At 37.6% G+C, this 27,198-nt stretch overlaps 2 protein-coding genes across 2 annotated transcripts in view; one reads left to right on the forward strand and one right to left on the reverse strand.

Moving 5' to 3' along the window:
* The window catches only part of LOC139980245 (complement C3-like), a 63,367-nt gene that overhangs the window by 14,709 nt on the left and 21,460 nt on the right, over positions 1 to 27,198 (reverse strand). Inside the window, exons 4-27 of the mRNA XM_071991783.1 lie at positions 25,541 to 25,593; positions 23,586 to 23,741; positions 23,146 to 23,188; positions 22,177 to 22,261; positions 21,649 to 21,748; positions 21,121 to 21,351; positions 20,379 to 20,594; positions 19,162 to 19,308; positions 18,569 to 18,637; positions 17,272 to 17,457; positions 15,148 to 15,318; positions 14,706 to 14,780; positions 14,443 to 14,500; positions 13,405 to 13,461; positions 11,968 to 12,289; positions 11,411 to 11,636; positions 6,695 to 6,904; positions 6,273 to 6,372; positions 5,173 to 5,274; positions 4,342 to 4,530; positions 2,509 to 2,584; positions 1,725 to 1,884; positions 1,286 to 1,366; positions 73 to 238 (exon numbers count right to left, since the gene is read on the reverse strand). Of these exons, the coding sequence (XP_071847884.1) occupies positions 73 to 238; positions 1,286 to 1,366; positions 1,725 to 1,884; positions 2,509 to 2,584; positions 4,342 to 4,530; positions 5,173 to 5,274; positions 6,273 to 6,372; positions 6,695 to 6,904; positions 11,411 to 11,636; positions 11,968 to 12,289; positions 13,405 to 13,461; positions 14,443 to 14,500; positions 14,706 to 14,780; positions 15,148 to 15,318; positions 17,272 to 17,457; positions 18,569 to 18,637; positions 19,162 to 19,308; positions 20,379 to 20,594; positions 21,121 to 21,351; positions 21,649 to 21,748; positions 22,177 to 22,261; positions 23,146 to 23,188; positions 23,586 to 23,741; positions 25,541 to 25,593 (3,279 nt within the window). The remainder of the gene's footprint in view (positions 1 to 72; positions 239 to 1,285; positions 1,367 to 1,724; positions 1,885 to 2,508; positions 2,585 to 4,341; positions 4,531 to 5,172; positions 5,275 to 6,272; positions 6,373 to 6,694; positions 6,905 to 11,410; positions 11,637 to 11,967; positions 12,290 to 13,404; positions 13,462 to 14,442; positions 14,501 to 14,705; positions 14,781 to 15,147; positions 15,319 to 17,271; positions 17,458 to 18,568; positions 18,638 to 19,161; positions 19,309 to 20,378; positions 20,595 to 21,120; positions 21,352 to 21,648; positions 21,749 to 22,176; positions 22,262 to 23,145; positions 23,189 to 23,585; positions 23,742 to 25,540; positions 25,594 to 27,198) is intronic.
* On the forward strand, positions 7,040 to 10,653 carry LOC139980249 (uncharacterized). Its single transcript, XM_071991793.1, has 2 exons — positions 7,040 to 10,421; positions 10,553 to 10,653. The coding sequence occupies exon 1, from the start codon at positions 7,149 to 7,151 to the stop codon at positions 8,688 to 8,690; it is 1,542 nt and encodes a 513-aa protein (XP_071847894.1). The 5' UTR covers positions 7,040 to 7,148; the 3' UTR covers positions 8,691 to 10,421; positions 10,553 to 10,653.

Below are 27,198 nucleotides of genomic sequence, written 5' to 3' on the forward strand. Positions count from 1 at the left end.
GTATTCCACATTATTATAATGTTCTCTGCTGCTCACAAATTATTTTTCCTTTTCTTATAATTGCTATCTTACCTGGATCGTGGACGGAGTGAGATCTTAGCTTAATATTGGCATCTGCACTCCTGTAACTATTCATTAGAGATAAGGCATAGGTCACCACAGCAATTACATATGGTCGTTGAAGTCCATCAAGTTGACTCTCCAAGAAAGAAATGGCGCCGTTCTTAGCAGCTGGGTACTAAAATATATAAGGAAAACCAACAAGTAAACTATGTTTAACTTGTTAAGATTTCCTTATTTTTTACGGTACTATAGCGTTACGGCATTTGTATAGTTACACCGTTACATAATATATTGATAAATATCACCATTAACTACCGAAAACACCAACAATTTTAAAATAGTTAACCACACGCGTTTTCGGTCATTTTCGTACGTGCTCAAGTTTGGCAAAGTCTGAAGCTTTGCCGCCTATAACTTTTGCGTTTTTCCGAACATTAGTGCACTGAAGGCATACAGAGACTAATATTTTGCATTTGCTGTCAGGAAATAGATACTACGCCTATTCATATATATCATTCAAAGACTAGTTGAATACGCTGGTTGTGGTTCGCCAGCATCGGTTTGAACAGAAGTTAGCATTCGTCGAAACAATCGTCTCGTAAGGATCTCAAAGTCTTCGCAGGGCGCTACCAGAAGATCTATACAGACCAACCCTTACGTTGATCCTTAGTATTATAGTAAGGTACATTTCATGGTATAACTTAAACGTATCCTGTAGCTATAAGCTTAAGTTAAGTGTTAAAGTTTTAACCCCTGCAATTAGAATTGTACAGATTGATGAAAGATGGTGATTGAATGAGAATTATATTTGATCGATACATTCCATTCCATTTATTGTCTTCCTGGATACGTAAAGTATTTGCAGACTTTTTTCTGTTGTCATTCCGTAACAGTAAAGAGGAAAGCACTATCCGATTATCCACAGAGGTGGAAGTTTCAGGAATAAATAAAACTACACTAACACGTTGGGCCCATCATCTATTTCAGCTCTGAATTTGACGACCGTTACTAGCTACACAGTATGAGTATCTGGCATGTGATATTGCATGAAGTATCATAGAGTATGATCCCAGTTTATTGATGTTTAGTACACCCTGAGAATACCAACGTAAACCAAATCATCAATCAAAAGAAAAAAGTCAACATTAATAATGTCTACTACAGTTAATAAAGCATAGTCAATTCTTGTTTTGTTTAAGATCATATAAAATGATGTACTCACCGCCTCACCACATGTAGACCTACATTCAGCCATAGTGATTAAAGTGAAGGCAGTCATAGCAGTGTCACCCTCAATTCCGCCCTCAATTCCGCCCTGAAAAATCGACAACAAACAGAGAATGTTTATAGTCCATAGGTGGCTCAGGTTTTAAACGCTCAACAAAGAAACTTTATTCTCTACTCCAATTATGTTTCACAGCTACAAATACTTGAAATCAATTTAACTCAATAGGGGTCTTACATATCAAAAATGACATCAATAACTGTTTGGGCAAAACGCCAATTTTTCCACTGTGAAAATGAATAATCTAGATTTCATGTACCGCTTCTCAGAATGTAACTATATATTTTCATTTTTATGCAGTTTTTATCTTAATGATTAATATGATGAAATAAACATCTAAAATGGTTGTATGATGAACCATTCGTTATATACTAACCGTCATTTGTTTGTTGACAACTGCTTCTCCTTCATAGAAAGCACCATGAGCATATTGTCTATTGTTCACAATCCAGCTAATGCCACTACATGGAACCATGGCATCAACCGCAGTTAGTTCTGAGGCTTGACAAAATACCTTAGCCACGAAAGCGGTCAACCTGTATAAATCAAGTCGCGACAAAGTAAATGATCTCTTTATCAGTGTATAATTGGGGCCTTCATGATTACAGCAATGGGGTACCATGCATGGTTGGTCAGCTGGTATACAAATTTCAAAACGAAATATACAAGAGAATAACGTGCCTTCCGAATTGATGTCTTTTGTGTGTGTGTGTCTGTGTTTGAGAGAGATTATTCAAAGGAAATAGAGACAGATTGAAAACAAACAGCTTATCACTTGGAACAATGAAGTCACTCTTACATTTTGAATTTGGTACTCGGTTAATAACTTAATGAAATCAGAACAGAATACTTTGCAACTACATTATCAATGGATCCAATGGTAGCCTATAGATTAAAAAGTTCAGAAATTTGGGCTAATTGGTTTGTTTTTTTTCTTTTCTAAAGTGTTAACCACTTCAAAAAACAATATCAGACACCAGACATATTTGAAAAGGAGCGTCTGGATAGACATTACTTAATTTACATTACGTAATCGATATGACTTAATTTGCGTAAAATCACGAGTCATCAACGAAAATCTCGACAACAAGGGATCTAATTCTAATTTTCTTGGCAATTAGAGGTCAGTTCCTGAAAGAATAACGCAATATTACACGCACCATGTGCTACCCAGTTCTCCACGATACGCTGTAAACGACCCATCTGCTCTGCGATATTTTGTTTCTCCAACTATACCTACAGGAAAAGCCAAGGAAATTATACGTTATAACAAACATTATCGATAGGAGTGCACACAGTTATGGGTAGAGAATGTCACTCTTAACCGAATGAACACAAAACATAACAAGTAAACATTTGATGCTAAGGATAGAGAGTTGCACTATTAAACATAATACTACAACAGAATGACTATGGAGTAACAGAATGACCAAAAACCTTCAGGTCACTAGTTCTAATCCAGTTCTACCGCCCCCACCCACGCCAATTTTTTATTTTTTATTACCAATCGATTTTTTTTTTTTGGTTTCGATGATATTCGTAACCATATGCATTCATGATGGCGTTTGCGTGTGTAAGTGTGTGTGCGTTTGTGACGCCCAGCTTGTAAACATGATATCTCAAGAAGTAAAGGTCAAACAAATTTCATATTTGATGTATAAAAGTACCACATTGAGTACAAGAAGCCTATTGTTTGTGGTGGAGGTCAAACGTCATTTGGGGTCACCAGGGGTCAAATTGTGAAAACCTTGTAATCACTATATCTCAATACTCCGACCTCTAATTTAGTGTGTACCACATTGAGTTAAAGAAGCCTATTGTTTTTGCTGGAGGTCATTGGGGTCATCAGAGGTCAAATCGTGTAACCCTTGTAAAAATGTACAACCTCATTATACATTACATCAGATTCATGAGGAAAACTGCTCATGTTACATCGTCGAAACCAAAATGCATTTTTGCGTTCTGGTCTATTTTATATTTATATATATATATATATATATATATATATATATATATATATATATATATATATATATATATATATTTGGATAAGATCATGTTTTCTGGTTCCTTTAAACTCTGGGGAACAAAATAATGACAACATGACTTAGGAAAAGTTAACCCTCTTCACAAACTTCAAACTTGTATAAAATATACGTGTTTGCTGACGAATTTCGAAAAACAAACTTCCGGAGTAGATTCCATGTTTCTTATTCTAAATGTACTCTGACCTAGTGGGTTAAATGGGGAAAAGCTGTCGCAATCGAAAGTAAGAAATTTATTTTCTATTGCCCTTATGAACGATTTACATTAAACTCACTGCTACCACCCATTTCATTACACAAATGTAAAAAAGAAAAAATAGTCCACACATGCGGCCCGATCAAAATTTTAACGCAGTCCTATATCCTTTTATCCATTTTTACAATTCCACAGAGGAAACGTCTGAAAACACCTGATCATTCATTGCAATGGAAGGTAATGACACAGTTTCGCAAGCTACATCGGAAAGACCGAGAGAAAGATACAAAAGCAGGGACCTAAGACAGGCTAGCTACGAAAGTAAAAGTAAGCCTAGGCCAACGGTCGTAAATATAACAGAGAGATTTGTTTGGCGCATGATCTGTTGGGCAGGGCTTTCAAATTTTGATTGAAGTTTGTAGAATCTACGGACTCTAAGAATAAGGAATATTAATATGAACATTGCATAGAACGGTGTCATTTTTAATGAACTTTTAGTGCAGTAGGCTGGAAAGGTCAAAATTTAAATTTGGCAACACATACTGAGACTTTAATTTCTGCATTAGACCTAACACCGTCATCATGATGTATCGGTCACTTTCCCAAGGCAAGGCGACTGGAATTGAGAATATATCATTGTACAGGGCATTTTTTCAGTAGTTGTAAACTTGTTCTTTTATGGGGCAACATAAAATTGATTGTACGGTAAAGACATAGCAAAATGAGAATATTCAAACGTTTTCCAAACAAACCAAACTTAATATTGTCCAGAGCAGTGCCGTCGATTTGTTCATTTCCTGAATATGTCGCTAGAAGGTATTTTAGGACGTAAACATTAGGAGCCAGTTTAACCATTGTCTGTTCTCCACAACCAGTTGGCAGATGGATCAAACGTCCCAGACCAGTCACAACGGTTGTCACAGCGGGTCCAAGAGGAGAACCTTGTGCATTAATTTTAAAGCAAGAGTACGATAAGCAATCTAAATATGTTATTTATATGTTATTATTATGATATGTTATTTATACGAGCTCTAAACAGTACAGAGTCCATTTATTTAAAGCAACCGCTCAATGTTTCTTCGAATTTACATCTCTTGTATATATATATATATATATATATATATATATATATATATATATATATATATATATATATATATATGTATATATATATATATATATATATATATATATATATATATATATATATATATATATATATATATATATATATATATATATATGATACTCAAATTTGGAACGATGCCTATAGAAAAAAATCTCCCCATTTGTGTTGTCACTCAAATCAGGTCTCACAGTACTTAATCTTTACGTTGTCTTTGTATATACATTTTCATGTGATTTGCCATTGTAACGGTTCAAACTAAAAACTTAAAACTTAACATATTGAGAGAGACTTAATCAATTACACCTTTCTATACTTTGTACTTTGAGATCAGCGATTAACCCGTCGATTATACTGATGATCCACTGAAAGTCAGCTGTCTGAAGAACAATAGCCATGAGGAACTATGAGACATTAAGTTAATAAATGCGTAAGTAATACGTGATTCTATCCTTACCTGTTATACTAATATGACATGACTCTGTTCCTGGCACAACTGTTGGAGGCAAGGCTATATCAAGACAGCTTAACTGGGCTGCATTTTCCGCGTCCCATATACCTGTATCAGGGAAGAAGAATGGGGAAAATCTAACACTTAAGAACTGTTTCATTATTTCTTAAGTTTCTTCCTATAAGTTTCTTCAACTCCTTGATTAGCATGACCTTTTTTTTGTCAAGTTTTAGATACATAATACAATCAGAATCAGGTACAAGGGGAGCTTTGAGGCTCAACAGTTCCTTGTTTTTTTTCTTCTTTGTTTTCTTGGATTAGTTGTAATTGTATAAGTATCTATATGTACTTTCACGGCACGGAAATATTCAGTTTAGTGTTTCTGAAGCTACATTGTTTGCTTCAAATGTGCAAACTAAATCAACTCTTTCATGGCAACGTCACAATATTTATTATATCACTCATTAACTCATTAACATTTTAGAAAGAATGTGATATTCGTTATAAGTGGTTAGATCATTACTTTGTATATTGCTGTAAACATGGCTATGTTAAAAGCTGTTTAATAATTTATTTTACTCCATTCAGCATATTGAGATGAGACAATTCAAAACATTAGCTTGCATTGTTCATATCACATAGATACTTACACAATTATAACTTGTGGATAAGACTAAGGCTTAAATATTGATAAAAGTCTATCCTTAGTATACGCATACTCACATAAACTTATAATGGTATGCGCCAAACGTTATGGTTACATCAATACCGCTCCAACATTTGCTTCACCCCTTCCCATACATGAAGTGATCCTCGATTCAAGGATACAATCCTGGAAAATTGGAGTTGTGATTCCGACGCAGTTATTACCGTTGCGTTTTCCTCTTTGTCAATCACAATTTTGTCTTTTTATTGATAATATAGTCAATTTAATCTCAATCGCTTGCAATGTATTTAACTCGAAATAATCAATTTTCGAACTTGCTTCTCTAAGTCAACTATTGTGGAAGAGGTTCTGTTATATACATATTTATACACGTTCTTGATATTAATCTATGGCTCGAGCCATAAGTAAGGAATGTGATTTTTTTTTTTAATATTCTTACAAGTTTCAGTCTCTCGAATATCTCTTCGCCTACGATTTCGTTCGACTCCTTGAGGATTCAGTTTCACTGAATGATGAAACGTTCTTTCGATTCCCTCAGCCTAATGGAATGAAATTGCATTGAAGCAATGAAGTGTTAAAGAAGTTCACAAATACGATTATAAGCAGAAAATACACTCTCCCTATTACTCTCGGCCCTTTCGCCTTGAGAGGGCCGAGAGTATCATGCACGCCATTTAGAAGCAATCCCCAATGTCATACCATGTTGGACGCGTAGTATTTTGGGAGCTTTATGCTTCACAAAGTAGTAACTTACATGCTATCGCATTGCCGGACCCGTACTCACTTTAATGCGTGATATTGGACTTCAATTATTCATCCTTTAATTGCCTTAATTTGAAGAAATATTAAGAAAAAACTCACGATGACGTTAAGTTTCTTTCTAACGCCGTCACTGCCTTTGGTGCTCCCAATACCTACGGTGATAGGCCATTCTCCAATTTTAACTCCAATCACAACGTAGGTGACAGTGAAGGTATCTCTGGGTTTAACCGTGAATTCCTTCTTAGCTGAGAAAACGTTAGGTGTGCCCTCAGAACAAATTTCTGGTGGTGTTTTTAGAACCATTTCTACCTGCCATGAGAAATAATACTTCTTTATAATAGTAACACATTTACCAATATCGGACATTTTGTTATACATGGTACACCAAAACTGCTGCATAATCAGAAATAGCTTCTTTTTTCAACAGAAACAGAAGAAAAAAAAAACGGCTAGCTATAATAAAGTGACAACGCAAGATCATTATGCTTCTTGTTCCTGGTTTCTGCAAATATCCCTTGCTTTAATATTCTTTTCTTTCTGTAAATAATGTAGCATGTACAGAGGACCTGTACATTACATTCCACATCATGCAGTTATTCGACCGGAAAAGAAGTCCACTCCTGTACGCATTGTGTTTAATTCTTCGAACAGGTACAACGGCGAGTGCCTCAACGATTACTGGTTCAAAGGCCCAGACCTCCTCAACAACCTTCATGGCGTCATCATCAGGTTCCGAGAAGACCCAGTAGCGATTTGCGGAGATATCAGTAAGATGTATCACCAGGTACTTATCCCGGAGGTGGATCAGCACGTACATAGGTTCCTTTGGCGTGATATGGATGACACAAGAAACCCGGATACTTTCATCAAGACAGTACTGACGTTCGGGGACAAGCCGGCCCCCGCAATGGCTTTCGCAGCCTTACGAATGACCGCAAAGGAGAACGCAGACATGTATCCAACTGCAGCCAAAGTCATCAACCACGACACGTACATGGATGATGTGTGTACTTCGGTGAAGACGAGCGAGGAGGGTGCAGAGCTGATCCATAGCCTGAACAACGTTCTGGACACCGGTGGATTCAAGATAAAGGGATGGATGTCAAACAGAGAGGTGAACGGAACGAGCACCAGTGCAGAGACGGTGAAGCTTCTAGGAAATACAACGGAAGAGAAGGTGCTAGGGGTAAAGTGGAATCCCAACAAAGACACGCTCGCGGTTAAGGTTAAGTTAAAGCAGACAGTTAGTGATAACATCACCAAGAGGAAGGCATTAGGTGCCATCTCACGAGTGTACGACCCGATTGGATTTGTAGCTCCGGTAATTGTCAAGCTTAAAATGGAAATGCAAGAACTGTGGAAAGCCGGTGTTGACTGGGATGACGATCTCTCTCCGGACATACAAGAAAACTGGAAGCATCTGTTCAGCGAACTGGAGAAAATCAATAATGTCACAATTGAACGATGCCTGACTCCACATAATGCGAGTGAGGAAGCTAGCCTGATGGTATTTTGCGATGCCTCCGAAAAGGCTTTTGGAGCTTGCGCATATCTCAGATGGAGATTAAATAACGACACGTTTGAGACTAGATTCGTGGCGGGAAAATTACGAGTCGCCCCTTTGAAGAAACTAACTGTACCACGGCTGGAATTGCAGGCGGCAATATTGGCTGCCCGCTTGGGACTGTCGATAACTGAAGAAATGTCTCTTACCTGTCATGAGAAGATGTACCTAACAGACAGCCCGATCGTCCTGGGTTGGATTAGAAAGCCCGCCGGGAGTTTCAAACAGTTCGTTGCAGCACGGGTTCAGGAGATCCAAAGCAAGACGAAGACTGAAGAATGGGGTCATGTTCCAGGAAAACTGAATCCCGCAGATGACATATCCAGAGGTGTGACAGCTGAAAATCTCAGTGCACGATGGCTGCATGGACCCTCGTTTCTGAAGCTACCAAAGAGCGAGTGGCCAAGTGAGAGTCTCAAGGAAGTAAAGGATGAAGGAGAAGAGAAACAAACCAAGATCTGTGGGCAAATTGACGTCGAGGCAACACACACACCAGTCGACATCACAAACTGCAAGACTTGTAAAGCCTGACTGAAGTCTACCGAAGGAAGGTCTATGATGAAGAGATACCAGCTCTGGATGCCGATAAAGAACAGGATGTAGAACTTCTGTTATTGCGAAGAATCCAGAAGGATTGCTTCGAAGAAGAGTTTGTACTGCTGAAAGGTGGGAAGAACGTGCCCAGTGGAAGTCGTCTGTCGAACCTCAATCCAGAGTTTGACCAGGAGTCGCAGCATATAAGAGTTGGTGGCAGACTCAGGAGAGCCAACAATTTAGATATTGACACTCACCCTGTTCCCTTAGACCCGAGTCACCATATCACTAAGCTGTTAGTTAGAAAGATAGATGCGGAGGTCTTTAACCATAGTGCCGGTGTTGAGCAAGTCTTTGCATACATGCGGCGCCAGTACTGGATCTTGAAAGGACGCAGTTCAATCAAGTCAGAGCTCAGAAAATGCACAGAATGCCAGCGCTGGAGGAAGAAGCCTGAGATGCCAGTTATGGCAGATCTGCCAGAGGCAAGACTCCGCATAGAAAAAACCTGCATTTCATTCGACTGGCATGGACTGCTTCGGTCCCTATACGATCAAAATTGGACGCCGTCAAGAAAAACGATGGGGACTGATCTTCAAGTGTATGACCACCAGAGCCGTTCATCTAGAGATTGTAGCAAGCATGGATGCTGACGCCTTCCTGATGGCGTTCAGAAGGTTTGCAGAACGACGAGGCTCTCCGAAAGAATAGTTCTGTGATTGTGGCACTAACTTCATAGGAGCTGAGAGAGAGTTAAGGGAATGTTTCAGAGATATGAGTGGGGAATTACAGGAGAAGTTGGCAGAACGACAGGTTAAGTTTCATTTTAACCCACCCAGTGCACCGCATTTTGGAGGGACCTGGGAGAGGGAGGTAAAGTCAATCAAGAATGCTCTAAAGTGTTGTCTCAAAGAACGAGTAGTACCGGAGGCAGTCCTTCAAACAGTGTTGGTGGAAGTTGAAGGTCTGATAAACTCAAAACCATTGGGCTATGCGTCGTCAGATATTGCAGATACAGATCCAATAACACCAAACATGTTGTTGATGGGGCGGCGAGACCCTATGTCTCCCCCTGTTGTGATCAATCCAAAGGAGGAAATCAGAAGTAGGAAACAGTTGAAGCACTGTCAGGTCATAGTTGATATTTTTTGGAGGAAATTTGTCACCGAATACCTGCCAGCCCTGCAGGTTAGATCAAAGTGGGTGACGGACACACCAAACTTGGAACGGCAGAATAAGGTACTGGTAATAGTCAACCAGGTCCCAAGAGGTGAATGACTAATTGGGGAAGTGGTAGAGGTCTATCCAAGTCAGGATGGAAAAGTCAGGGTTGCTGACGTTTCTGTCAATAATAAGATATATAAGCGGCCAGTGGCAAAGCTCATAAAACTACAGAAGTTTGTTGATTGAGACATCTCAGGGTGATGTTCTGTTTCTTCCTTATTCTTATTTACTAAGTAATGAGTTTCCCTCATTAAAGGGGGGAGTGTAAGATTAGAGCCATCTTCTTTATTTGCGAATTGCGCCACCACTTCACTTGGCAACGCTGATTTAACAAAACTTGCTGTTCGTTTGCCCAAGTAAAGCGAAAAACCGTTATGATTTCGCTCTGTTCTGCTAACCTGTATTTTAACTGAAACATCTGATGAACTGCTTCATGAATGATTCGTACTTACTCCTGCTAACCTGGCTTACCTGTAAATGAGGACAGCAGTCGCCGGCAAAGTGGTAAGTGTCTCCACCATTCTGAGAACGCTTCGAACAAACGATTATATGACATATAGACTTACACTTGAGTATTACGTATAATTATCATACCAGTCACTTATTATATTTTATTGTTTCATGTTTTACCATAGATTCGAATGAGACTACCAGAGAATAGATTCATACGAACTTTATAGCTGCTGCTGTCCTACTGTACTTATTTCTGTGTCGTCTGACCCTTTCTTACATACATGGAAATTTTTTAATTAAAAAAAAATATATCCAATAATTTGAGATTGAAATACCTGTCATGAGTTTGTAGTTAGAACAAGATCAAGGGCGGCGGAAGCACTTTTAATCTGGGGGGGGGGGGGGTACCGATATCAAAGGGCACTTTGCAGAAATTCGATTGGACTGATGTAGCCTGATATTTAGTACCCTTTATAACTCTTATCGTATTATCTTATTTGCATATACACATCAATCCATCAACGCCTCCTCCCCCCCCCACCCTCTCAAGAAAAATATGCATACTAGCACTGCAATATCCAATGTGAAAATTGGGAAACAAGGAACAAGTTTTCTATTGAGACAAATGAGGTGAAATCATGCTAGTTGCTAATGTAGGAATCTTCCGAATCAGAGTTGATTTCTTGTTAATATCTTAACAAATTGTTTCATATTCGAAATAGCTTTGAGTTTGACTCACATAAATTCATTAAAAGTCAGGGGCGTAGCCAGGATTTGCAAAGTTGTATGCACGACTATCTGAGCGGAGCGCCACCATCGGTTGGCGCGGAGCGTACAAGAAAAATTTTGGTTTTACAAACCCCTCAGATGGCCGGAAACGGCCCTTCCCGAGTGTTCATTCTGGTTCCCTGGCCTCTTGCTAACTTGAGACACCTCAATTTTTATGTAGAAAAAGGGCACAATTTTTAACCCTGAGGAAAAGTGGGGGGCACGTGCCCCCTGTGCCCCCCCGGTTCCGCCGCCCTTGTACAAGATCTTACCTTCACTTCATCTCCGCCATAGTTAAACACGACTGCTTGGATTTCCACGTGTTCATTTCTTTTCACAGAATACGGTAGTAGCAATTGAATGAAAAGATCAGAAGACACCACCAGCTCTGTTGGTTCAATGACGCACATTGGGAAATTCTCATGAAGACCAAACGCTTGAATGGACCATGTAGTTATACTTCCAGGTAGGGTGTACTCCCTATAAACTGGTTCGTCACTGTTGGGGAAAGGATTGTATATGCACGTTATCATCGCTTTTGTGTAAGGAAATTTCTCTCTTATAAAGAAACAACAAAAAGAGAAAACGGGACGATTAAACGGTTCCTGTTTTTGATTTGCAGGACATATGAAATATTTTCGATCGACTAATGTCGAATATAACATAACCTGTAATTTTGCTAACCATACATGTTAACGTAGAGTTACACTATGGTTAAACAGATAGAAATCATTCAAGCAATATCCAGCATCGCATGTTTCTAATTTTCTCATGTAAACCATCCAAATTTAGTACTCAATAATGCTACACGAAGTAGATTCAGACTTACGAGTCGACGTGAACCAAGTCAAAGGCCCATGACTCTGGAAAATCGAATCGAACTGACCCATCATCGAACGGATCAATATCAGCAAAAGCTGCAAAATCGAAACCAATATTTCGCTCACGGGATTCGTCACTCTCAGCCTTCTTACAGCAGGCGATAAAAATTCTAGTTAACTCATCGCCGACATCTTCTGTCATCTCAGGAAATCTTTTCCTAGCAAGTCGCTGGAATCTTTCCGACGTCTCATTACATGAGCCACTTCCAAGGCGTCGATGTCCTCTTGAGCAGGCAAATATCTTTCTTTCGTCGTTGTCAAATTCTTCAACTGTATGTTTGGATGAAATTCAACCAGAGCAAAGAATATCTAGAGGTTATTATTTTCACAGGATTAGAGACTACGCATCTTGACTTCGTGTTTATTTAAAGTGTAGCTTAGAACCACTTTCATTTCTCAATAGTGAGTGCTGTATGTTTGTCCCCCTGTATGACATATCCAACACCCCGCCCCTTTACTCTTTTACATTATACCCTTATCCCATCGTTGTTGTTCAAAACATGTAGTCATGTTTGCATGATTCAGTGACTTCATGTCTAAAAGCCTTACTGACTGCTCTGCTGAAGAGGAGCACACTGGTCCATTTGTAGTCTTTAGTGGTCTTTAGAACAAGATAATATAAGGCCTTGTTTGATGAGCGTCATAAGTTACTCCTAGGTTATCTTAAGTATTCGGCGAGAGAAAGGTGTTAGTTGACCGTGCTTTTCCCTTCCCTTCCGAGATTCCATTACAAGGAATCCAGCAAATAATGTTTGCTTTAGTCTTCCTTTAAATGTTGAAAGTAATCTGAGTTATTTCATGCTCTGTATAATCTCTAGTGAATAAAGTTACACCTGTCTATATTTCATAATCACTGTGTGTCGCCAGTGTAAAGTTAGCTCTTGTCTGGTAGTGTGGGGTGGGGTTTAGTTTCTCTTTGTTTCGAAATTGTTTAAGACGCCTCAGTTCGTAAGCAACTTTACCATTCACCAAGACACTTCAAACTGCCATACATCTTCAGTATAGAGACAAACCAGAAGATTAATAGAAACTGATCATATTAATTTCTAGACAGTAGGCTACTTAGATACCAAGAGTTGTTAGATACCTTGTGCTCTGAGGGACTGGTCGATGCTCTGTGGTAAACGACACAGTTAGGCAATTCTGTTTAGGAGAGGCTTGTATATAGACGCCGGCACCCTTACACATGGTTCTGCCATCCATGTTATGTACACCCCCCCTCCCCTCCCCGTTCACACACCCGCCCGTCCAGTGGATGTCACTCAACCGACTGATGAATTACTTGCGCGCGGCCGACCGTGGGCTCGCTTCTTCATGTAGTGGCAGATTATAAGTGAAAGTGTGTATAAGGAATATACACAAAGATACAAATTCAATAAACTCACGTAATTCTTCAAGGGACCGTCTTCTACGGCTGTTGGCATCAGCTACACAGTGAATACCTATCAATATCAAATTAAGTTTTATAGTTGTAAATATTATTTACTGGTTTCGATCCTCTGAACTGACAAAGTGTTCATAGCCTACGGTTGATTAGTGTGTGCGCATATATTGCAGGAGGCCCAGGTTCGAATCCCGAAGGAGGCTGGAAGGTTTTTATTGTTCTCTGTTTTTCGACCCATTACCGTTTTAAATATGTAGGCCTATATATTCTTTTGCCTTGTTCGATTTTATCCAATTTCATTAGAGATAGTTCTGTTCAAAGTATCTCTTTCGAGATCAGGCTGCAGCATTCACTAATGATTTCATGTTGGTAAGCATTATGAATTTTTTCTAAAGAATATGTCACCACAACAGAACTAGCATTGTTGGATACAGATAGCAAAAGCATACAGTGGAATTATAATCTTCCTTACTGAAATATATATATATATATATATATATATATATATATATATATACGGATGTGTCCACGCTGGGCGTCACTGGGCGGCCGCGCCCAGCAGTAGAAAGTACCGCCCAGCACTGTCCTAAAAATCGTCAGGATTTTAGATGAAAATAGTGCTGGACGGGATTCACGATTTTTAGGACAGTGCTTGGCGGTACTTTCTAGTGATGGGCGCGGCCGCCCAGTGCAGCCCAGCGTGGACACATCCCTGTATATATATATATATATATATATATATATATATATATATATATATATATATATATATATATAAATGAAAATCGTAATGAGTTGGAAAATCAAGAACAGTGAAAAAACTTTCAGCCTCCACCGGGATTCGAACCACGGGCCTCCCGTATATATATATATATATATATATATATAAATATATATGTGTGTGTGTATATATCATTATCATCATCATCACCATGATCCTTACTATTGTTAATGTTGACATAATGTTTCATTTCAGATATTAACGATAGTGATTTTAAACATGCATGCAGTGAAGTTTCAAGTTAAAAGTTTCTCAGACCTTCTCGATCACCGACGTTGAGTGATCCACCACTGGCAATTACTGTTACACCAGCATTCTGTAATAACAAATAACACAGGGAGTATATTCCTAGCAAACATTTGAAAAGCATGTTCATAGTTAGTTCAATATTAAACCTCCGAACTAGGACGGACAAGTCAACAATGAGTTTGGAATCCTGCCGTATGTGGTTTAGGAATCAGTTACTAGTTTAACGAAATTGCCTTTTTTGTTTATAATAAGTCAATTTTTCCTTCCAATACCTTGAAAATGTGTTCGGAGGTCCTTCCACCACCTGGACCGCATCCAGTGTCTTGTGCGTCCATTGTTGAAAACATCTAAATGAAAATATGAAACATTTTGGGATAAATCTTGACTGTAATTATCTCATCATCGTTTCTCTTAACCTTCTCTATCCTCCCTATACAAGCATTGATATTTTGTAAATGGTTGATAATTGCAGCGTATTATGGCCCTCTCAGTAACCAGACCAACGGTTTTTATTTTTGGAGAAACGATTGGGGGATCACCACATGGTTAAGTGATCGGAAAATCGGTTGTCAGGCTAAACGAGATAAAACGGTCTATATATTTCATACATAACCAACCTCTAAATAACGTATAGAGCTTTTTATTGTGTATCAGACTATGTAAAGTATAACCTTTAGTTTCCTAATTGCCAAATAGTCTTCCTACAATCGTTACCTTTTTACTAGTTAGCATGTGAAAATCTCTCAAAAGGAGGACTGCTTTATCTACGGCGATCAATGATACATCGGTACCAGGTTTAGCAGTTATCCGAAAATGGACTAGATTATTCGGTTCCGCGGCTTCTTGAATAGATCTTCTGTCAATATCCACAAGTCCTACGGTGACCTGTATTGAGAAAAATGTTGTGAAATATTTATGCATCAGAATATTGGTATCAGTAATCTTAACATTATACATATCTGTTCTGATAACATCACAAAGAAAGAAATGTTATGTTTTATTCTAGCCTGCATGGACGTCGCTAAGCCGTTCGACAACTGGGTAGTGGCGGTGGGGAGGGGGGGGGGTGTTGGCACGAAACATCTGTGTTGGTCATGTCCATGTCTCTCGCAATTTTAAATAACCCCTACTCCTAGCTCAGACACAATGGATTTGATAAAAAATCGACATACGTCGAATTATATTGTCATACGTCGGTTTTCGTGCTATGATTAAATTATATATGCATATTCATAAACCCCAGAATCCAAACACCCAGTTCATACGTTTCGGCAAGCTTAGTGGCGATTAGACATGTATGTTATTACATAGACCAACTACCTAGAAATGTATGAGAAACACATGTAGAAATGAATGTAGAAATCACATGTCATTCACGATATATTGTCGCTACAAGTCAAGCATCATATGGCATCTCTCTCCCAAGTATGACAATGATTCAACTTGTGTTTGTTGATAAACCTTGTACAAGCTTATATCGACGACTTTCCATTAAGCCGCATCCACTCATGATTATTAATGAGGTAACAATTGTTGTTGCAAAGAACATATTATGTTATTCATATTATGTAGTTACATCTCTATATCAAGTATGAACTAAGTCGGACGTATACGGTTGAAGAGATATTAACATTTAATAAATTTTAGTCCCGCCCACTTGGTAATATTCATGAGATGGGAACCACAAAAATATTTGGGCACATCTACACGTTATAGAAGTGATATTCTTAGATGGTAAACTTAATTGTGATTTTTTTTCGGAAAAGTACATCAATGTACATGCATGTTCTTAGTCTGTACAAATTTCATACCGACAAACCGGCCGACCACCCTTCTACCCAACATCCTGGGTGGATATTAAAGTTGGGTTTTCAACCATTTATATCTCTTACGTATATTAAAGTTTGAATTTCAACCATCATATTAAAATGTGTTTCTTTTTGAATTTCAACCATCATTTTACAACATGTTTCTTTTAAGTATATTAAAGTTGGGTTTTCAACAATCCTTTTAGAAATGTTTTTCTTTTACGTATATCAGAGTTGGGTTTTCAACCATTATTTTTGAATATGTATCTCTTACATATATTAAAGTTTGGTTTACAACCATCATTTTACAACGTGTTTCTTTTACTTATATTAAAGTTGGGTTTCAGCCATCATTTCAAAATGATTTTCTTTTACGTTTATTAAAGTTTGGTTTCAACCATCAGTTTAGAACGTGTCCTTTTTTTGATTTCAATCATCATTTTAGAAATGTGTTACTTTTACGTATATTAAAGTTTGGTTTTCAACCATTATTTTACAACGTGTTTCCTTTTGGATTTCAAACATCATTTTACAACGTGTTTCTTTTACGTATATGTTAAAGTTGGATTTCAGCCATCATTTTAGAATGAGTTTTTATTACGGTTATTAAAGTTGTTCAACAATCCTTTCGGAATGTGTTTCTTTTACGTATATATTAAAGTTGGGTTTCAGCCATCATTTTAGAAGGTGTTTCTTTTACGTATATTAAAGTTGGGGTTCCAACCATCAGTTTAGTAATGTGTTTCTTGTTGGATTTCAACCGTCATTTTAAAATGTGTTTCTTTAACGTATATTAAAGTAGGGGTTCCGACCATCATTATAGAATGTGTTTCTTTTAAGTATAATAAAGTTGGGTTCTCAACACCATCATTTTAGAATGTGTTTTTTTTTTACGTAATTTAAAGTAGTGGTTTCAATCATCATTTTAGATTGTGTTTCTTGAGGATATATTAAAGTTGGATTTTCAACCATCATTTTAGTAATTTGTTTCTTTTACGTAGATAGACAGTGGATATCTAGTTTAACTTACTTGATTAAGACATTCTCTTCGGACTTCAATTCTCACAGAATCTGCTATGATATGGTTGTTTTCCCCAATAAAGTAAGCGACGATTCGGGCGCTCGGTATCATTTCCGGTGTGACTCTGATTTCGTATCCGTCAATATTTCCAACCGAACTGCTTCCATCATGGATAATCTTACCTCTCGCAATTACCTGTCACACACAAGAAAGGATTATTATGATGGTATATATCTGCGAAATTAAGCGTTTATCAGTCATTTTATTAATCCTAATCCTATATATAACAGTAAACAACTAAATGAGAATAGCCTGAATCTTGAATGAGATACAAAAATATTGATCATTAATGGAATTGAAACAGCCATAAATAAAATACTTCACGTCCGACATAACAAAATAAGGAAGCTTGAAATATTGAGTTGGCGTTAAAATATATATTATGAGTATATATATATATATATATCAGGGTTCTGCCGCTGCCGGTCGGCGCCGGTCGGGCCCGACCAGCACGCTGAATTACCGACCGCCAGAATCTGCATGAGTGACTTTTCCGACCGGCACTTATTTTCGATAGGAACTCCAAAAAGCAGCTCCATAGCCGGAGGGTCGAACGTACAGTAACACTGCAGTAATAAACGCTGTTCAAAGGTTCACTGCATGATATCGCGCAGTTGATCGGAGTTATTCACTAGTTTACTGTTTATTTGTACATGAAATTACACTCAGATTTTGTATTCACTACTCGATACATGAGAAGCAGCGTTAGTCGCTCAGTGTGTATATCATAACTGTCGTAAATAACTGTCCATCTAAAATTATCATCTCAGCCTGAATGATTTATTTAATAGGCACCACCTAACTTTTTTCATTAATTATGAAAAATTCCAGACATGAGATCTCATTTCAAAGCTGTCTACATGTGGCTCAGAATACTCGGGAAGGGCCGTTTCCGGCCATCTGGGGGTTTCCAAAACCCCAAATTTTCTTGTACGCTCCGCGCCAACTGATGGTGGCGCTCCGCTAAGATAGTCCTGCCGGCACTCAATCCACCCTTGGCAGAACCCTGATATATATATATATATATATATATATATATATATATATATATAGGCTTACATATAGGCATATAAATTGGCTTATATATATATATATATATATATATATATATAAATATAAATATATATATATATATATATATATGTATATATATATATATATATATATATCTATATATATATATATATATATATATATATATATATATATATATATATATATGATATGATTTAGTTATAACACTTACGAAAACATGGATAAAAATATCAATTCTTTGTCGTTCCAAAAAGAGGTCCAGGTCTAGAGTATCTCCATACTAAAAATATGAAATATGTCATAGTTAATCACTGCAGGTCAGTAAACAAACATCATTTAACATAGAATATGGAAATAACTCATTCCGACAATGAAATACGTATCAGGTTAATGACATTTCTGTTATCACCAGACACGAGGTGAGCTACGACATTACGTTATAAATCAATATCCAATCATTTTCTGCAAGTACATTCTTAGTGCATGGACGGATGTTTTGAAGTCTCAGATATTGTTTTGTCCATGTTTTCAAGGATACGACTACGTTACATATTGTTATAGTCATATGATATACCTTTTACACCAGTTATTTGATCAAACACATGTAAGTGTCAGAAAATGAAACTATATCCAAATAAAGAATAAATACGTCACCGTTTAATTGTGCGCTGACCATTGTCACTCACGTGAAGACAAGACCCATGCTCAAGAAAAAACAGACTGGTTTACACATTGCATAAGTACGACATTAATACATTTTCTGCGTGGGTTCAAAGCAGTGCAGATTTTGTAAAAACAACATACTTCGAAAACTTGATCCTCCGTTCGTATGACTAGATACTCATTGCCATTCCCTGGGCTTTCATAAGGTCTAAGTACAAATGTCAAATTGGCGTTGCTGTTTATTTCTTCTGCTCCTCCTACTATTAAGTCTTGATCAAATGTGACGAGCTGATGAGAGAAAATAAAACATTGCTCTCTGTGCCACCTCATGGGTACCTGAAAACATTCATTGCTCGCAGTAAGGTATATTCGTTGTACTCTGAGTTAAACCTCAATACTATATAAATTACTTCATTATTCGCAGTGATGTGCATTTCGGTGCACTCTGAGTTACTGCATCTAAGAAAACATTCATTGCTCGCAGTGAGGTGTATTCGTTGTACTTTGAGTTATACCTCACTACTATAAAAATCACTTCATTATCGCAGTGATGTGCATTTTGGTGCATTATGAGTTACTGCATACAAGAAAACATTCGTTGCTCGCAGTGAGGTATATTTCGTTCTACTTTGAGTTATACCTCATACTAGAACACAATTCATTATCCGCAGCGAGTTACATTTTGCATAATTATGGGCTATATCACATACTAGAACATAGTTCATTATCCATGGATTACGTATAGTGTGTTGCATTTCAGTGTACTCTGAGTTACCTCATAGAATAGTACATTTATTGCTGGAAGTCCATGGGTGGATTACGTACAGTGTGTTGCGGTGCACTCTTATGTTACCTTATATAAAAATACATTCATTGCTGGAAGTCCATGAGTGGATTACGTATAGTGTGTTGCCGTGCACTCTTAGTTACCTCATATAAGAATACATTCATTGCTGGTAGTCCATGGGTGGATTACGTATAGTGTGTTGCATTACAGTTCTCTCTGAGTTACCTCATAGAAGAGAACATTCATTGCTGGTAGTCCATGGGTGGATTACGTAAAGTGTGTTGCATTTCGGTGCACTCTTAGTTACCTCACATAATAGTAAATTTATTGCTGGTAGTCCATGGGTGGATTACGGTGCATGACTAACGTATAGTACGGTAATAATTCAGCACTTCTATATATTCAACGCCCAACCGCGGACGAGAAAATGCGGTAAAATCGTATATGATCCTAACTGTTATAATGTTAATACAAAAAACATTTCGTCATAATGACGTGGAATTTTATAAGTCCTTTTGTGGACTATAAACACGATTGTAATTATAAAAAAAAACACTTCAATATTGCTTACATTAACGGTGATTTCTTCGCAACCGATTGGCACGTAAAGGTTGAAGTTAACCTCTCCTCGGCGATCCGTGTTGTCTCTGATCTCTCTCTCTTCGTCATTGATATTATGTTGTTCATCTCGTAGACTTACAAGCGTGTTGCCGAATAATTTGCCAGTTGCGACCACTATTACAGGTACCAGTGGTGCTGGCCGTCCATTTGTATACGTTAACTCAGTCTATGGAACAAGAAGTAAACAACTACACAAACACAACAGAATTTTGAGCGGGTTGGAACTTACGAAAAAAGTTGATTAACATAAGTAAAATTATAATATCGATAAATAAATGCCAATCATACTGTGCATTACCGGCGTTTCTTTTATTCTCCTAAGACTGGCGTAAGGTCACAATTAAGTTTTAATTTGTATACGTTAACTCAGCCTATGGAACAAGAAGTAAACAACTACAGAAACACAACAGAATTTTGAGCGGGTTGGAACTTACGAAGAAAGTTGATTAACATAAGTAAAATTATAATGTCGATAAATTAATGTCAATCATACTGTACATTACCGGGGTTTCTTTTATTCTCCTAAGACTGACGTAAGGTCACAAATTAAATTTAAATTTTTAAGTTACAGAAAACAAGCAGTTTCTTAACAGCCCCCCTCCCCCTCAATCCTCTCTCTCTGTATGGTAATCTTATAATGAGAGTTGCTTAGAACTCATTATAAGGTCATCCACACTAAGTCATTTTTGTACCTTCACTTGAAATGGCAAACCCTTCTTGAAATACTGCACAGTCCTCTCCCGACTGAAGATGTAGGGGCTGTTGACAATCTTAACTGATGTATCAGAGGCATTCTCAAAATGACCAGTGGCTTCTTCATATACGGTGGTCTCCAGGTACAAGCTACAGCCTATATATTCATCAAACCAGTTGTCTCCCAATATGTTGATATCTCGGTTGTGACGTGCTCTACCATCCACCAACTAACGGCAAATAGAATTAACATTAAAGTTATGTTCTCATGCAACATTATGAGTGACAGAATGATTTAATCAACTGTGACCTAACGTCTGCTTCATGACTTGTGACCAGGAACAAAGAACTAATCAGTTCGGTACCACAATGCGAATGGATTTCCCACGTATTTAAGTATTTATACATTATATACTCTCTTTGATTAAATTGCATCGCTATTGTTAGAGAAATAAACGTCCGTGGAAAATAATGAAACGTAAAGCTATATTAAGTAACAGATGTGCATGTGTATATGATAAAGTTACCTGCTGGACATCCGTTTCTTTAATTTCTATTTCACCATCTGGATCAATCAATCCTATCTTTAGGACGCTGTGCCCGTCAACTGGTTTGTTATACACGTATCTGTGGGATGGAAGATTCTCTTTCAATTCTAAAGCACATTGTAAATACACCTTTGTTACAAAATTTCGAGCAATATCACAGATGAATCCACAAGCGAGGTTATTTGGTAGGCCTATTAGTGTTTACGTATGACAAATTTAGTCCTGCCCACCTCCAACAACCATTCGACCGTCTTACAACTTGGGTACATGATGAGCCATATATACCGTTTACATACTATATCAGCTATGTGTTATTCCTACCATCCCCACTGCCCCCCCCCCCACCCCATCTTCCTCGCCCGGTGTAGTGATTTTTTAGGTGATAGCTTTCCATTGGTTTGATACTGTAATGATTACATATATCGGACATCTCCATAGCAGGTAGTGTTGTGCATAAACTGTTTAGTTTATGCATATAGGTTAGTTTTATGTATATGTATACCATACCTGCCATTCACTATAATATCGAGAAACCTAGTCGTTTGCAGAATATAGTTCGGAGGATGAATTTCCACGGAAAACGTGGGAAGCACTGTAACATGAAAAGAAACATGAGTAACGGTAGGTAATGTATTCAACATCCCATCACTTTCCAAGTATAGTAACTGTCTATGTTATAGACTGTCACAGCATAGCAAATATCACGTCTACTTTTTTTCTCGACATCTTATCCATTTTGAGGATTGATGTTCATTTTGAGAGGATATTCTAGTGGCAGACAATGTAACCTTTATCTAAAATAAAACAAAGACATTCCAACTGTGGTGCAAATGGTGACATCATCTATCATCCTACTGTTGCCAGATGCATTTACAAATCTAAAAAAATGGAAAACCTCATATCTTCGCGATACGAAATGCTAAGCAAGAGAATACAGCCACTAGTAAATCCTTTCAAATTTAACATGTTACCATTGGCTTTCCCCCCGTGTAACCTCGACAGAATTTAGTTCGTCAAAAGCTTTACTTGACTATCGTAATCTCGTCGTTGATTTATCCTTGAAGTGATAAGTTTGCTTAGTTGTCAGTGTTTGCCATATATAGAACTTCATAAAATTGCAACATTGTTGTAGAAATATTATTTGATTTAAACATTATAATAAAAAAATAAAAATCAGCTCAATTGCCTATAAGTATCACGGCATCATTTGCACTTCTGTTGAAACATACACGCGTTAATAATTTAATACACTGTAAAAGCTCCGTACAAAATGCGATTAGGTTATTTACCTATGCAGATACGTTTTAAGTCATTTTGCCTTGCAATCATTTTCAGCCACCAGAATATAGTCCTTTAACTGTTACCATTACATATAATGATCAATAGTCAACATCACTCTAACAACCACTATATTCAAGTAACCTTACCCACTAAACCCCATGCACAACCTGCTATAATAACAAATTTGGTACTTACCATATTCTTTCACCTCAAATTGAACTGTCCTGTTTGATTTCATCTAAACAAATTAGGTATGGATTAATGAAATAAGAATAAGTTTTTGGCCATGCACTCACATTATATTATATTTATATATTTATATATTTATATATATATATATATATATATATATATATATATATATATTTCATATATCATTATAGACTTGAACTTTACAATGACTTGCACTGTTGACCTTCCTTTCATAGCTTTCGATTGATGATAGGCATTGCGGCAGCCTTGAAAATTCTAACTTAAAAAAAGGTGTTTTATTCTCTAATAATAGCCTATATTTATCTTTTTCATAATCGTAATCTGACAGTATGACATAACAGCTTTAAGTTGTTACAGTGGTCTATTGAAACCAACAACAATTAACCAACTTTCAATTTCGTAAATGACAAATTGACACTCACTTGTTTTCCGTAATAAACAACAATACTCCAATTACCGACCATCGGTTCTTCCGGCAACCGAAAAATATGAGTGAAAACGCCATGCCTCACTGCTTCCGGTGCAATATCCTTCCTTTCCACAACAACATCCTGCGGGGTTCTGATGTTAAGCTGAATCTGCATAAATAAAGTGTCCATCAACAGTTTTACGAATCAATAGAAATGATGAATGTTGAAATGTCATTGGGTTGACATCACGTATAACTATATAACCACACCATTTCGGACATGATCCTTCAAGGCATTGAACTTCTAGAGTACCGAATCGATCCAGTTCGCCTCAGTAGAGAACGCTTGTGGATCCAACGCCTTCGCACTATATTCAACTAAATGGTCTCCACATCCAAGAAAGGAATGACTTTGCCTCTTGTCCCCCTTTTCCCTCCCTCCCTCCCGTCCCTATATTCTCTCGTCCTTCGTATCCATATTATCATATTTTCCTTCCTGCTGCATGCCCTTAAATCTTTCCACCTCCACTACTAATTACCTACATTACTAATTACCTCCGATACTAATTACCTCCATTACTAATGACCTCCCATTATTACACTCCTCAGAGTTTATCTGCATAGTTTTAATCCTCTCATCACTCGTTCCTTTCATCTTTCCCCTCTTCTTTATATTTGCTCTTTTCATTGATCATTTGTCCGATATATCTGTGTGTCCATCTGTAAATCTTAATGTATTCTTAGTTTGCTCTCGTTTTGGTTATGTAGATCTTGCTGGGTTCGAAAAGTCACGTGCCTCTAACTTTTACTTATTTGTTCTTTTGACAGTAAAACTCTGAACAACTTACCCCTGCCACCCCCCCCCCTACCTCACCATTTTTTAACGTATAGGAACCAGTTAAGTCTGTGATCGATGAATAAGGGTAACTTGCGTCTAATGAAACTACGGTGATTGTCTTTGTTTACAATATTACTTGGTGCTGTATAGGTAACATTTAGTCTTACACTGTCTTGTTTTGTGTTGAGTTTTTACCGCAAAATTTATGATATTGGCATTGGACATTCTCAAATATGCCTATATGTTGACCTGTAAGTATTCAAACATTGAAATAGGAGTGACGTGGGCTTTAGTAGTGAATGAACATGGACTAATTCAAGGGCGTAGGAACCGGGGGGCTGGGGATCGCCAGCCCCCCAGTGAAAAATATGGAGGGGCGGAAGTATCATTCCGCCCCCCCCCCCCCGCTTCGCAAGTCAGAAAACCACTTTTTTATTTCCAAATGAGAAAAAAATCTCATTTGGAGCACCAAATTGCATCTAAGGCCAGGTGAAAATGCAAAAGTTTTTACAAAATGGAGTGGGTGTTGAAGTGTGCTACATTGCACCACATTGCATCTGAGGCCACCTGGAAATGCCAAAAAATTTCCAAAGGGGAGGGGCAAACCCCTCCCCTTAGACCCCTCCCCCAGGCCGGCCATCAGTCTTCAGCCCCTCCCACTCAAAAGTACCTTCCAACGCCACTGGACTAATTTACAATATACAACACCTAATTGTATTCTGGTCATTTCATTGGTCAATTGCTCGTTGATTGCATGCAAAATCCGCTCTATTCCGCTCTATGAAATGGAACCATGGGTTATACTTTATTGGTAGCACTTTTTTCAATGGTAAGAGAGCAGAGAAACCTGTCTGTTCAAAACAATCTGTTGCATGAGTGCATTTTACCCATCTTAATATAATATGTTGTATAAAACAAATAATGAATGGTTTCCATTCGTCGAAATATTTAATTCGTTGAAAGATGTAATATGTTCCATTCAACGGGGCGGAACTCATGAAATATTTGCACTATTGCACTCATAACCATTCATTATTGGTGTAATAATCAACAAGGAAAGCTCTGTATAATTAACAAAAATAGTAGGTGTTATTAAAAGTTAAAACATAAAAACAGGAGTAATCTCTAACCTGTTGTTGTCGAGGTGAAAGCGTTTGGTTGAGTGAGATTATACGTGTCTTAACTGTCGATAAAAGTATTAAAAAAAAATAGTTACAGGGGCTGACGTTTCGACCCTAGCATGATCTTCTTCAAAGGCAAAATGATAAAGGACGTTCAAAATAGACAAATGGACAGATAATTAAAGGAAGTATATGAATAATATATATATATATATATATATATACATATAATTATATAGATTTATTGGAATTATCGGTCACCCTGGAACCTTCGTCAGCAATACTTGGCGGTCGAATGATATTTTTAAATTTGTATTTATTTATTTTTATTATTTTTTCGAATGAAAAAATTTAAATTAAAAAATAATCATTCTACCGGCAAGTATTGTTGACGAAGAGAAAACCAGAGGATTAAGATATGACTCATAATTGACAAATATGGAGTAATCTTTTAGAAAATATATTGGAATTTTCGGTCCGCTAAGTATTGCTGACGAAGGTTCCAGGGGGACCGATAATTCCAATATATCTATATAATTATATGTATATATATATATATATATATATATATATATATATATATATATATATATATATATATATATATATTTTTTTTTTTTTTTTTTTTTTTTTTTTTTTTTTTTTGGCATGGTCGCTGTTCGACAGCAGACCGCACTTTATCTCGCTGTGATCCGTTTTGTATTTACGTTATAAATTCACGTCCTGGCAGTTATTATTTCCTACAAACTTGATAGTGAGTGCTCCTGAAGTCCCTACCCGTCAATACTGAGCAAAACTGTGACTGATTGTACTCGAAATAAACGAGGAACTTCATGGACTTAGCCGGGTGATTCAGCTCGTTTCGTGGAACTGGTACATACAGTGTTTGTGTGTAATATTTTGTTCAGCTGGCGATCTAGCCTATACCCAATATGGATACAGTACTGTTCTTTGTCATGTGGATGCTCATTATATTGGCATCATTCCGCCAAACTGGCGCTGTGAACACGAACCAGGACATATACGGTATTCAGCCTACGAATTGAGATCCCTACGACCAGGGAGATCGAACCAGCACAAGATATTCGATTTGCCAAAGAAAATGCGACCACGCCAGCGGGGACACCGTTCTGGGGTAAGATTAAGAGCTTACAGGCGCTCGAACAAACCATTTCTACCTATCGTGACTGTGGCGAATACCCGCTCCCTCTGTAATAAACTTGACGAATTGCAAGCTAGTACACGGTATCTACATAACTATAGAAACTCTTCCATCCTATGTTTCTCAGAAACTTGGTTCCATCATGATATGACGAATTTGGGGGTAGATGGATTTCATTTGTACCGGGCAGATCGTACCCCAGAATCCCTGAAAGAGAGAGGGGGAGGCGTGTGTGCTTTCATTAACAATAAGTGGTGTAGTCCCAACAATGTACACATCAAAGAAACACTTTGCACACCAGACATTGAGCTACTGGCTTTGACAATCCGCCCATTCTACCTTCCACGAGAGTTCCCAGCCATCCACATTAACGTTGTGTATATTCCACCATCAGCCAACGTTGAAACAGCTCACGCAATACTGATCGGGTTAATTGCTGAACAACAAACCAAATCCCCAGACGCAGTAAGCCTCATTACTGGTGACTTCAACAACTGTCAAGATG

The sequence above is a fragment of the Apostichopus japonicus genome, chromosome 14 (assembly GCF_037975245.1).
Source record: "Apostichopus japonicus isolate 1M-3 chromosome 14, ASM3797524v1, whole genome shotgun sequence".
NCBI lineage: Eukaryota > Metazoa > Echinodermata > Holothuroidea > Aspidochirotida > Stichopodidae > Apostichopus > Apostichopus japonicus.

Bases quoted from the DNA above. Each gene is read 5' to 3' on its own strand.
- LOC139980249 (XM_071991793.1), top strand. From the start codon at position 7,149: ATGTACAGAGGACCTGTACATTACATTCCACATCATGCAGTTATTCGA.